At 39.8% G+C, this 12,380-nt stretch overlaps 1 protein-coding gene across 1 annotated transcript in view; it reads right to left on the reverse strand.

Annotated features, from left to right (window-relative positions):
- The window catches only part of NOX4 (NADPH oxidase 4), a 105,149-nt gene that overhangs the window by 56,716 nt on the left and 36,053 nt on the right, over positions 1 to 12,380 (reverse strand). Inside the window, 1 exon segment of the mRNA XM_034074456.1 lies at positions 2,498 to 2,558. Within this exon segment, the coding sequence (XP_033930347.1) occupies positions 2,498 to 2,558 (61 nt within the window).

Below are 12,380 nucleotides of genomic sequence, written 5' to 3' on the forward strand. Positions count from 1 at the left end.
GCACAATACAGTTACTAACACCAGCATAACACAGATGAGAAATAAAAGAATTTAGATTTATATTGGGAATTTATCTAATGGAAGGGAACTTTATGCCTTTATTCAAATCTGCTTCTGAGGAGGCCAGGTTCTCAGTTCTTCTAAGCTCAGATAGTACTATTTTGATTTCAGTAGAGCAAGAAATCCATTATTTAGGGGTCTGGATTACCACTTGGTTTGCAAAAGTCTCACAGCTACTGTTTCTGAGGTTTCTTCCTCTCTTCCTTATTCTTTCTGTCCTAATTTTTTCATTATTCAAATTACTGCTTTAAAAAGCAATTAATTGCATTGCCTGAAAATACACTAAGTATCTGCTCCTATGTGAAAAATTACCTCTGGAGTGACTGCCTTTTACAGGAGCCATCTCTTATAGCCTCTTCCATTGGCTACTTGAAATGATAAACACCGGGATATGGGCAATAAAAGACTTTGCAATAACAGCAACTTGTCATTGGGAGCTGACCATCCTATTACCCCTATCCTTTCTCTTGACATGAAGTTTCTTTCCCAACCTACAAAACACAGACACTAAGGCCACGAGGTATTCTATTATATTTCAAAACTTAAGATTTGGTGTCAGGGACTTGACCCGAAACACAACTCATAGAATTGGTTTGCCAGCAGTGTGCATCCACCATCAAGACCTACAGTTAGTGGCAGAAAATTGCTCCTTCACCACATCTCCCAGGTGCAGGCAGCAGAAGCTGAAAGGAAGAAATGATTCAAACTAACTGGCTCTTCTATGCATTGCATAGCGTATCTGTGCTACTCCTGCATCCTTTTAATTTAGGCTTGTAATTGAGTTCGCTGAAATAAACTGTTAACTCTCTTTGGTGTCAGGCATAAACTGTAAGGAATGGAAAAATGTGATACACAAGAGAATTTGAATAAATAGGATAAAGGCTGAGAGAACAGGTCTTGAGAGGAGCTCAAACAGCAGTATTTCACATAAAAACTCCTCCGGCCCAATATCCTGTGTGTAAATGCAGCCATTAGAGCATGCTTAAGAAAGATAATAAGGACAGTGGCAAATACAACAATCCTTCCTCAGGCACTCAGCAGATTAGAGACCATGAATTATCACAGGGCTGAAGGGGCTGAGTGAGAACAGGTCTCCATGGTGGAGATGTGGCATAAAGGGTTGGGTAAACTGCCTGCATCCTGACTGCACCTCTGAGCTAGGGAGAGATATCCCTGTTTTACAAAACTCAACCAACAAATGGCCTCTGTAGTGTGAGGATGTCTTGAATCTCACACAGTCTCATCTAGGCAAACCTGGCTCTCAATGGGGAATGTAAATACTGAGTTGGGAGCATAATATTTAAATGCTAATAGAGAGCAATTCACACCATAGAGGCAACCAGAAAACTTCAAAGGTGCAACTTCTTTTGGAAAACTCATTTAGGCAATACTTCTTCACCCCACTTTTCCCAATAGGCTACTGTCCTTTCCCAGATAGGAATGATGCTTACAACAAAACAGCAATCATACTGGGGCAGTATGATTAGCCTCATAATCTGCCTTTGTCAGGCCAACATCCTATACTTAAAACATGAACAGAAAGTCAGAGTTATTATGGAGCATATGTGCATATGGCACTGTCCTCCCAACCTCTGCCAATTAAAGTTTCAGTGACTTCCATAGCCAAATATGCAGCCAGACCAAAAAGTTCAACAGATATTCACGGACTTATTTTGCCTGAATTGGTCTAATCCCTTTTAGGGCAACAAACTCATTTGACTCAGTTCCACAAACACACAAGCTGATAGAAATTAACATGGAAAACAATTCTTCATAAGAAAGGAACAAGACGGTGTTGTATATTTGTCTTCCTTACAAGGGAATGCTATGCTAAGCGAGAAGAAAGTCAGCTGCCAAGGAATAATGACAACTATCACTGGAGTATACAACTGTCACAGGGAGTAGCAAATCAATGCTCTTCTCTGCAGGGAATCCTGGCTTACACCCCTCGCCTGGAGGGCATTCAAAGAGCAAGGGAAGAGCATGGAAGAACATGAAAGCAACCTGCAATCTCAGTGTACCACAGGCATTAATTAACCAGGCAGCTATCCCAACTGCTGGCATCAAAATCCCCTTATCTGGGAGCTGCACATTTCAGCATTTCTTCAGACACTACTATGCACAGAGGCACTGCATTGCACAGGGGCAGCAGGCTGGAAATAAGGGAAAGAGGCAGAAATGGAGGAACACTGAAAATTATGGCATTGCAATCATAAGATCTGTTAGTAGTTGGAAATACGTGTTATCTGAAGAAACGTACGTTTGAATAAAGCAGGGGTGGCACCAAGAATGTAATAAAACAACTCTGGGAGAACAAGCATGAATGTTCTCTAGTGAGAATACACCACAACTAAAGTACAATCGTGCTGAAGCCAGAAAGGGATAACAGTTCAAGTAAAGGTATTTGTCTCTGAAAAGGAATTGGTTTTCTACATACCTGTCCAGTCTCCTACTACTTTAAGGTGGACCCCAAACGTTGCTTTGGTATCTGTAGGGCACTAAAAATATTAAATATATTAAGGACCACTTCTGAGTAACAATAAAATAACAAAACACATTCAAAGTATAGTAGCTAAGACAGAACCTGGTGTAAACATGTAATTCCTGGGCAGCCATACCAACAGCTATACTGGTATATGGCTATATAGATACACTTCAGAAAACAGATGTAGCATCAGTGTAGTTCAGGAAGCCAAGCATGGATAGTATCCACTCATGTTTCAACCCTTTCTTCTGGTCTCAGAGGAGTTTGGGATGGGTTTATGATTCAGAGAAGTCACTTCACTGAGCATTACTCAGCAATGATACTGGGGATACAACAGTAGAGTAATACTTCCTCTACTATTGACACTTATCATTCAAAATTAGGCCTCATCAGTCCTAAGTCAAGGTATTTAAGAGATTTCTGGTTCCTGAATGTCAGGCCATGTGGTTTCAAGCTCATCATTCTCACAAAGTTGACACCTTCTAAATGGAAACAGATTTTGCTGCACTTCACAAGAAGTCTGCAAAGGGAAGACACCAGATTGCATGACACACCATACTTTGCAGCCATCATTCTCTCATTCTGCACCTATGCCCTTGCCTCAGGGCTACTTACTTGTGACTATCATCAATACAAGAATGATATTATTTACAGTCTTATCCACACCACAGTATCTAAAAACCTCCAGTCAAGCCATGTCAAAGGTCTAAGGAGTCCCATCAGTTTTGTTCCCTGTTAGCTATAGGAAGATTTCAAATGCACTGTCTGGACAGCTTCTGCAGGTACATCAAGCGATTTCACATATAAACAGGACAAGCAACTGTTCCTCAAGGGAAGATTTCTCACTTGACTTTTATAAACCAACACCACTGTTTTCTTGTTGACAGAAGATATTACTATTGAGTTTTGACACATTTCTTAGAAACTGTATTGACTGATCCAAGGTCCATCATGAATCCAACAACCAACAGATAACACTCCTTCCTTTTTTGTTCTACTGCTACAAATAGGAATTCTCAGAAGAGGGCTTAAATTCAAGGAACTCATCTATATTAGAAATAAAAGGGGCCCACATAGTGAATCCAAGCACCAAATAAGCAATCATCCATCAGTTCTTGGCTCTGTCCTGGACCACTGCCATTAGTATTCTCAACATAATCTGTTGTGAAATATGAAACCACTAGCCTCAGGGCTGAGGCTCAGTTCCTATCATTTCTTTACTTAGCAGCAAACACATGAAAGGTTAGTATTCTCTGCATCTTGGCCAACTTAGAATGGGGAAAGCAATGTCCCAGCAAGGTGCTCCATTATCCGTAAAGGGAAGAGTATTCTTGTTAAGAGTACTGATTACAGGATAGACTCATAATTAATTCCTTGTCAAGTGTTCCTATAAAAATTTGGTACAAAAACTTATGTCAGAATTATTTCAGCAAGTCTTAGCCTTCAAATAAAATGGCATCAAGGGAGGGATGCAGGCAAACCTCACACAATGAGGCTGTTATTTGCTGTGGCTCATTGCAATGCCTTCCAATAAAGATATCAAGATCAATTCCCCAGGCAGAAGTATGTAACCAACCTCTCAGCTAGAAACTTGCATACTGGCTGCAAAAGGATCTGTTTTCCTGGGGCCTTCTCTAACAGCCTTTAGCTGAGTTCATTTTTTAAGCTGGACTATCCCAGGGCTCTCTGTTTTACAGGAGGTTGAGTGATTTTCTTAGTCCAGTTATGCACAGTCCCACTTCAGCATATCTTCTATAAAATTGTCTGTCATTCCCTCCTCCCATTAAAGTTAAAGGCAGAATACCCCTGGTCTCCAGCCAGAATAGGTTCAAATCTGTTTTCTTTTACACTACCCTTGTGACTATCTCATTTCTGCACAATTCTGGGAAAAAAATCCAATAAAAATAGATTTATTTATTTCTTTTTAGACTTAGGAAGCCTATTTTGATACTTATAATTGGGTATGAGAGTTCTGGAAAAATCTTACTGCACAGCTAAATCTTACCAGAAGAAACACACTCATCATCTATGCTACATGGAGTGAATTTCCTGCGTCCAAGAGAGGGAGTAAAACTTTAGATGGTCCAGCAAAGGGCCACCAGGATGATGAGAGAACTGAAGAACCTGACATACAAGGAGAAGTCAATAAGGGATTGTGCTTGTCTAACTCACAGAAGAGAAGGCTCAAGGGAGATCACTGTCTTCCGATACCTAAAAATAGCTATAGGGAAGATGAAAGTGCTCTCACCATCATCCATTGTGACAGGAGAAAAGACCAGGAGCATAAGTTGCTTCAGGGGAAATTCCATCTGGACATAAGAAAAACATTCCTCACTACGGAATAGGTAACCAGATTGCTAATTCAGCTTCATAGGTCACTATGTAAAATAATCTAGACCCCTTATACCAAAGGTTGAACCAGATGACCAGAGGCCTCTTCTTATTTAAGACTTTCCTATGGACCTGTAATTTGAAGTTTGAAAATTGTATGTATGTTTTTACTGCACAGAACACTTATTTTACCTCTTTCATCTCTGTAAACACGATTACAAGTCTCAAAATTGTGGTGTTGGGGTTTTTTTCAGACTGTTAGAGAAAATATTCCAGAAGCTGAAGAAAATATTCAAAGACAGTTTTACAGAAATTTAACCATGAAATTTCCCCATGTTACTGACAGACCACTGGGCACATGTTAACGGAGTGCAATGAAAATATCCTCTTATGTATTTAACCTTCTTCATGAAATCACAGAATCATAGGACAGCTGAGACTAGAAAGCACCTCTGGAGACTGGCTACTTCAATTCTTCTGCTCAGTCAGGGTCTGTTGTTCTTTGAATGTCTCCAAGGATGGAGAGTCCATAGACTCTCTGGGTACACTCGTGGAAAAAAGTGGGGTTTTTTCATATGTTCAGATGGAACCTCCTGTACTTCAGTTTGTGTTGTTCTGTCACTGGGTGCCCCTGAGAAGAGTCTGGCTCTGTTTCCTTCAATCCTGCATCAGTTCCAGCTCTCTCAGCCTCTCTTCATATGAGATGCTCCAGTATCTTCTTCATAGCCCTTTCTGCTCCAATACATCCACATCTTTCTTGTACTGGGGAGCCCAGAACGGGACACAGAGTCCAGATATATCTCACCAGTTTTGAGATACTCCCTTGACTTGCTGGCAATGCTCTGTCTATTACATGCCAGGAGGCTGTTGGCCTTCTCTGCTGCAGTGGCACATTGCTGGCTCATGGTCAGCTTGGTGTTCACCAGGGCACCCCGGTCATTCTCTTCTGAGCAGCTTTCACCCAGTCAGTTCCATCACTAGTACCTGGGGTTATTCCTTATCAGGTGCAGGTTTGGCAATTCCCTTTCACAACCTTTATGAAGTTACTGTCAGCCTAGTTTTCCAGCATCCCAAAGTCCCTCAAGTGTCAGCACAATCACAACCACATAGTGTAACATCCACTCTTCCATGTTCTGTATCATGTGCAAACCAGTGTCGATCCCTGAGGTACACCACTACTGCCAGTTGGACTCTGCTACAGATTACAGCCCTTTAAACCCAGCAGTTTTCTACCTAACTCCCAGCATTCATCAACTCCACACTTCATCAATTTCTCTATGAGGATTTTATGAGAAACAGTGTCAAAAATCTTGTGAATAATGACGCTCTTGGCCATTTTATGTATCTAAGTCTCTGATCACCTTATTTACTTTCAATATGTCATATCTCATCTTTAAAACACTGCACAGCTAAACACTGCTTCAAGATCTGTATTACAGTCAGCTCAGTACATTAAACTGACATCTACTTATGTTCTATGAAGACAAGCACAAGCTGAAACACTTTCTTAAACTGGAAATCAAGAGAATAAGCACATGAGCCTTGTTAAAATAGTTCTTAAAATGTGTTTTGGCAAATACTGCTTGGGTTTTCCTCTGCTCCTTTTAATCTGGGAGCCCTAAGAGACATTCCAGTGACTATTAACTCTACTGTGGTGGGAGCTGCAAGAAGCCCCTTATTTTTCCTCATTGCCCAGTACAATGCCCAAGAGGAAAATGTAAAGATTAGCCAATATTGAAGAAAAAAACAACCTAAAACCCAAACAATTTCCTTTTCCCTAAATAAATGTCTTCCAAACAGGTAAATCAGTAAATTGGATAGTCTGTAATGAGAGGAGACATTTGACATTGTTAAACAAAAAGGTCACAACAGGTAAGTTTTTCAGTAGCTCATTCTGCATTTTGAGGAGTTAAATGAACCCCATCTGCCACACTGATTTGATTATACTGCTATGGTACACAAACTAACTGTGGCAGATGAGAGATTACATGAAGCTACATTAATCTCATTCTGACCTCAAACTATCTATACCTTTAAAAAGTGAAAGCTTTTTCAGGTGGGAACATCTATGCTAATCAGGTTATCCACCTGCTTTTGGCCATCCTCCAAAACCAGCTGAAAACCAAAGGAATTCTATTAAGTTTAATAAAGCTGTGAGGATTTGCACCTCTGGATAAACCAAACTATGTTCTTAGCATTGGAAAGTTGGTAGATTAATCAAATGTCTGCAAGTTCACCATATCTATTCCTATTTTATTTCTGTATATATTTTCACACTCAAAGCAGTGACAATACTATTTTATATGTAGATAAAACTGATGGAATACAGATTATTCTATATCTTGATGAAAAAAAAACCACTTTTCCATGGATTTTTTTGGGATTTTTCCCTTTTATTTGAAGCTAACTTGAAATACCTCGTAGGAAACTTGCAACAATCCCTGGAGAACTTTATGCTTATAAACCACAAAATTACCCTCACCAGTAGCCACAGATCTACTATTTACCTCTATGTTGACATAAAATATAGATTTTTCAAGTAACATTAATAAGTTAATTACTAGATTAATACATACTTGAAATGTATTTTATCAGTTTTACAATGTGAATATGTTCTCAGTTGTCCTCTATGCTTTGCTTTTAGACAAAGTGAATGAACTGTTGGATCATAGCTGTAATACTCTACACCCACTTTATATTGGTATAAAGATCAACTAGAGGCAATGAGCAATGGAGAAATCTGTGCATATGACAGCACAACATACAGTAAATGAAAACTATGTTACTGGTGTCTATGCTTCCAGCTTGGAATAACATGAATATTTAACATCTCTGGTATCTACTCCCAGACAAGATTCCTTCCCAGAAAAGGAAACAGGGCAAACCTTACTGAAATAATATTAGGGTTCAGCTCCTTACAAGTTCCTGTGGACATACTGCATTCAAGCTGATGTACCACAATAAGCACCGTGTCTGGTGTTGTAGTTGGATGCTGAATTGCACCCAAAGTTATAAAGACCTGTGATATATTTGGAAAAACAAAGTGAAACCTCATCTTTGATTCCAGGAACTAAAAAAATATTGCAGAGTGTTTAAATAAAGGGAAACTCCTTTAAAGTAATCTTTTACTTTGGGGGAAAAGCCATGATATGATCGTAATATGGAATTGCAGATACCCTGGCAAGGACCCTAAACATTGCAGAGTCCCTGCTCTGTTTCCATGTCTCCTCCTGCCTGCCAGTGTGAACCGGCTGCATCACAAAGCCCGTTTCATCAGCCCATCCTTGCTCCAGACTTGGATGAACTCTTACAGAGATCAAGAAAAACACATTAAAGTTTTAGCATGTTTGGGAAATAGGCAGTATTAAGGGGGGAGAGGAGAACTAAACACAATGTATTTTCCTTCCTATAAAGGGGAAAAAAACAAACAAGAAAAAGAAATGTTTTTCAGCTTTTTCAGCTAAGAAAATGTGAACCTCGGGAGCTCAGTGAGCTGTAGATTGTCTGTTTTCACACAGAGCTGATATAAACATTCCTAAAATGATTCATCCTGCCATTAGGAAATGAAGGGGAGTGATGACAAACACAGGCATGCTATATAAAGGTAGCCAAAAAATAGTAGCTAGACTCCAGTCTGACTCACAGGAGGTGAACTCTGTCACACCAGGTTACCCTTGTTTTAAACTAATGAATCCCATAAGCAGCAGATTTCAGAGGAAAAAAAAAGGTTAATCTGAGGAGTTACTCTTTTAAACCCATCGCTGCCCCAAAGGCTGGAAGATTCTCTAAAAGAACACTATTTTTCTGTTTTGTGTTATTCTACAGATTGGATTTTGTCTAAAAGCTTTCCCTGTTACATACTTGCCCTTACAGCTCTCCTAATTTAACTGGCAGACATCAGCCGGTATCATAACATCTCTGAATGTGGGGAAATCCTAACCATGCAACATGATTTAAGTATCAAGGGTGTCAGGATAATCAAGCTGAGACGACCATGTCTTGAATACCCATTGCTTCAGCCTGAGCCCTCCCATTGCACATCTGGCTCCTTGCTAGCAGCCCAGCTGCAGAAACACCTCCCAAATACCTTTTCCTTTTGCTTTCAATTCCCTTCCACTCTTTGCTGTAGAAATCCAAACACCTGCAGTCTAGCTAGCGGAAAAAACACACCAAAACACTGTGGGATGCTCAAGATACTTCACTGGTCAGCTGCGGTGCCAAAAAGGATCATTCTGGTCATCTGAGGTCTAACTTCTTCTGTAACATAAACCACAAACTCACACCCACCAGTTCCTGTGAGCCTGTAATTCAGCCTTTACTACTTCGCTCCCTGCAGCCCCAGTTGTTAAATTACTCTCAGTGTTCAAAACAATCTGGTTTTTTTTCTATGATGTCTCAATCCATGAGCATTTGTTCCTTGGTTTCACTCTTGCACCACAAGAAAACATGAATCTTTACTGTAACAGATGCCTTAGGATTGCAAAGAGACCCACAGTTGTAGATGTAAATACATAGTGTTGCATTAAAAAAGATACACCGTTGAATAAATAATATGCAATTACTTATTAATTTCCTAGTAAGTCTGTAATAGCCCAACTGTTCCCCTATTGATACTCTTCTACAGACTAGCCAGTATTTCTTTGCCTCTGCATCTCAACCAAGATAAAAAACCTTGCTGACTCCCCTTTCACCCCAGCACACACATTGCACTTCATAGACTCATGGTGAAAGGAACCCATGAGGGTCATCAAGTTCAACTCCCTGTAACACAGTGAAAATGTTTCAATCCTAGCAATATTCAGCTCATATTGTTTCTGCATTTCAAGTTACTAGCTAGTGGAGAAAACAACCCACGACCTTATGGGATGCTCAGGATACAAGGCATTGCCCCTGATGGAGCAGAAGGCAGCAGAGCAATGTCTCTGTACAAGGCTGCCTCTCCAAGTCCTCCGAGGATATTAGGATACATTGCCAAGCCACACTGTGCTGAGCTGAAAAATGCATGAACAAGGAAATTAAATAGCACAAAAGGCTCCTTCTCCACCATCCCTGCGTAGAAACTATGGGTCATCTCCAGACTTGTGCAGACTGGCTCCCTGTGGTGTGAGGCACATATGGGAAGAAGCATCAAAGGGTCAACAAGTTTTCTGGTTGGATCACCAACACCTTTAATAACACCATGTTCCTCCAAACTACCTTACCAGCACACACAGCATTTTGCCAGGCTAAAGCACAGATCCCAGCCAGTCAGCTGGTCTTAATTTTAGGACAGCAAGAGGCAGAGTGCTTCATTTCCTCTAATACTTTGCCCACACGTTTGAAAGTTGTACTTGGCTTTTTCATTCTGACATTCTCCTGCACTCCCTAGACCTTTCCCTAACCCGACCTAGCAGTTAACTGCCTCTGATGGGAGAAAACACACTGCTAGAGTCAGTAGATGCTTGTTATATACTGTAAATTTACTTTCCTAATATCAGAACAAAACAGTGCTCATGAGAGGCATCAGACACCTTCTGTTTAAAGTATCTGCTGAAGAAGGACTCAGGATTTAGTGAAGTTGTGTGTAACAACTTCTATGTTCCCTTGGTCCATGAGAGTCAGATTTGTAAGTTTCAATGAAAGTAAAGGTTTACTTAGGGTTTTTATGCAGACTCCAAAACTATTAAGCCCAAAACCAAACAAGAAAGCCTAAGGAAGTACAAAAGGTATCTGAAATATTACTCTCTTCTACTCTTGCTTTACTTAAATTCTTTGTCAAACAACTGCTAGATTGTCTATTTCTATGGAAAGCAGACAAGCTCTAGTGATTTCTTTAGTCTGCCAGCAAGATACTTCTTATCTGTGTTTCTCTAAATGCTCTGTAACTTATCTCATACAGACAAGTTTCATAACCATTTGCACAAGATATTTAACAAATGTTATTAGAATGTCATCGTGTTAGATTTTGGGTTTATTGTATTCATCTGTTAGTATGAACTTAGCTCCTGATGTCCTCACATACTTCTTACTCAGGCAAACTTCCACCAACTTTACAATTATCTTTTATGAAGAATTTCAGAATTTGGCCCTATGTTTGTGAATTGTTTATTTCTCAAGTTTATAGTACAGGACATGTGCTCCTCCATCATCTCCAGTTTTGCTCCTCGCATAGTACAAAATTTCTTGCATAAAAGAAGCTCTGAGCTAAAGCTTAACTGCTAGACTTTTAATACCATCACTGAATTTAAGTTAGTTCTGGATTACCCAAGGATAAAGACAACCTTGGCTCTACAAAACATTAATTTTCTCTTGCAAAAGTAAATGGCATGACTTGTGGCAGTTCTTTATACTCATGTATTATTTGCTGAGATCTTTCTGACAAGGCATCAAGCTCAAAAATGTGAATGCAGGGATCCGGGCCATCATCTTGTCATCTCATTAGGCCTAAATCCAGATACCAGATGTACTTAAATAGAGGCGTGAAGATAACAAGGAAAACTCAATCTATAAAAATATAAAACCAAAACAAATAAAAGCCTTAAATGGCAGAAAATATATGAATAAGTAATAGCTCTGAGACTAATTAGGTACAGCACTGTAATTATTCATCTACATCCAGAAACCCCTTTCAGGTAATTCTTCTGCCTACTCTGAGATGATTAATGGCCTTAAAAAGTTTTCCTGCCTAGGGTTCCGTAATTATTACTTTATAGGATTTTAATTTGGATACGAATCAAACAAAGTATTCTTTCTCAGTAATATATTTGGGGCTTGTTTGTGGATCTGACTATCTGCATATACAAACTTGTCCTCTCCCCTCCTCAAAAGAGCTTTGACTTACTAAGAAATGCATACATAATGGCCCCCTAACTTGCTACATACTGTAAATGACTTAGCACAGATTTGACCATCCATTTATACGAGCAGAGAATTCAAACCCCTGCAGTCTTTTTCTTTTCTTACTCATGCAGAACTGCATGTGGAAGGAAAGGAAAGGAAGACGTCGCACTACAAATCCTCCTGATCTATCTGCTTCAACTTAACCATCTGTGCAAAAAGACAGAGAACCAGCAAAAGGGCAGAACTTGTTGGAGCTTATATGACCAGACTCTTCCAGGTTCCACTTCAGTGGGATTTAAAAGCAGATTTGTTATGCAGCACTGAAATAGGGGAGGTCAGAGCACATTGTAACAGGGAGAAAAATTCTGGTTTCAAAAAGAAGTTTCAAACTACCCATCACAGGTAGTGATCTCCGCTTATCTACAACCAGAAATAGGATCTAGACATGGAATGAAGAGCCAAAACTCTTTGGAGGATATGAAGAAGCAGCCATTCACGTTAGCACAAAGCAGGTATTTCCTCAGGTCCTGGAGTCTGGAAGGCTGTGGTCTTTGCTTTGGATTCTTTGGTTTGGTTTTATTTTTTGCTTTGTATGTGCTGCTTCCATGCCACCTGTCCCTATTAACCCTATCTTGTGAAGCTACTCATCAGTGGATATGCACTTACACAGAAAAAGCTCAACAGG

This window comes from Melopsittacus undulatus, chromosome 2, assembly GCF_012275295.1.
Source record: "Melopsittacus undulatus isolate bMelUnd1 chromosome 2, bMelUnd1.mat.Z, whole genome shotgun sequence".
Classification (NCBI taxonomy): Eukaryota; Metazoa; Chordata; class Aves; order Psittaciformes; family Psittaculidae; genus Melopsittacus; species Melopsittacus undulatus.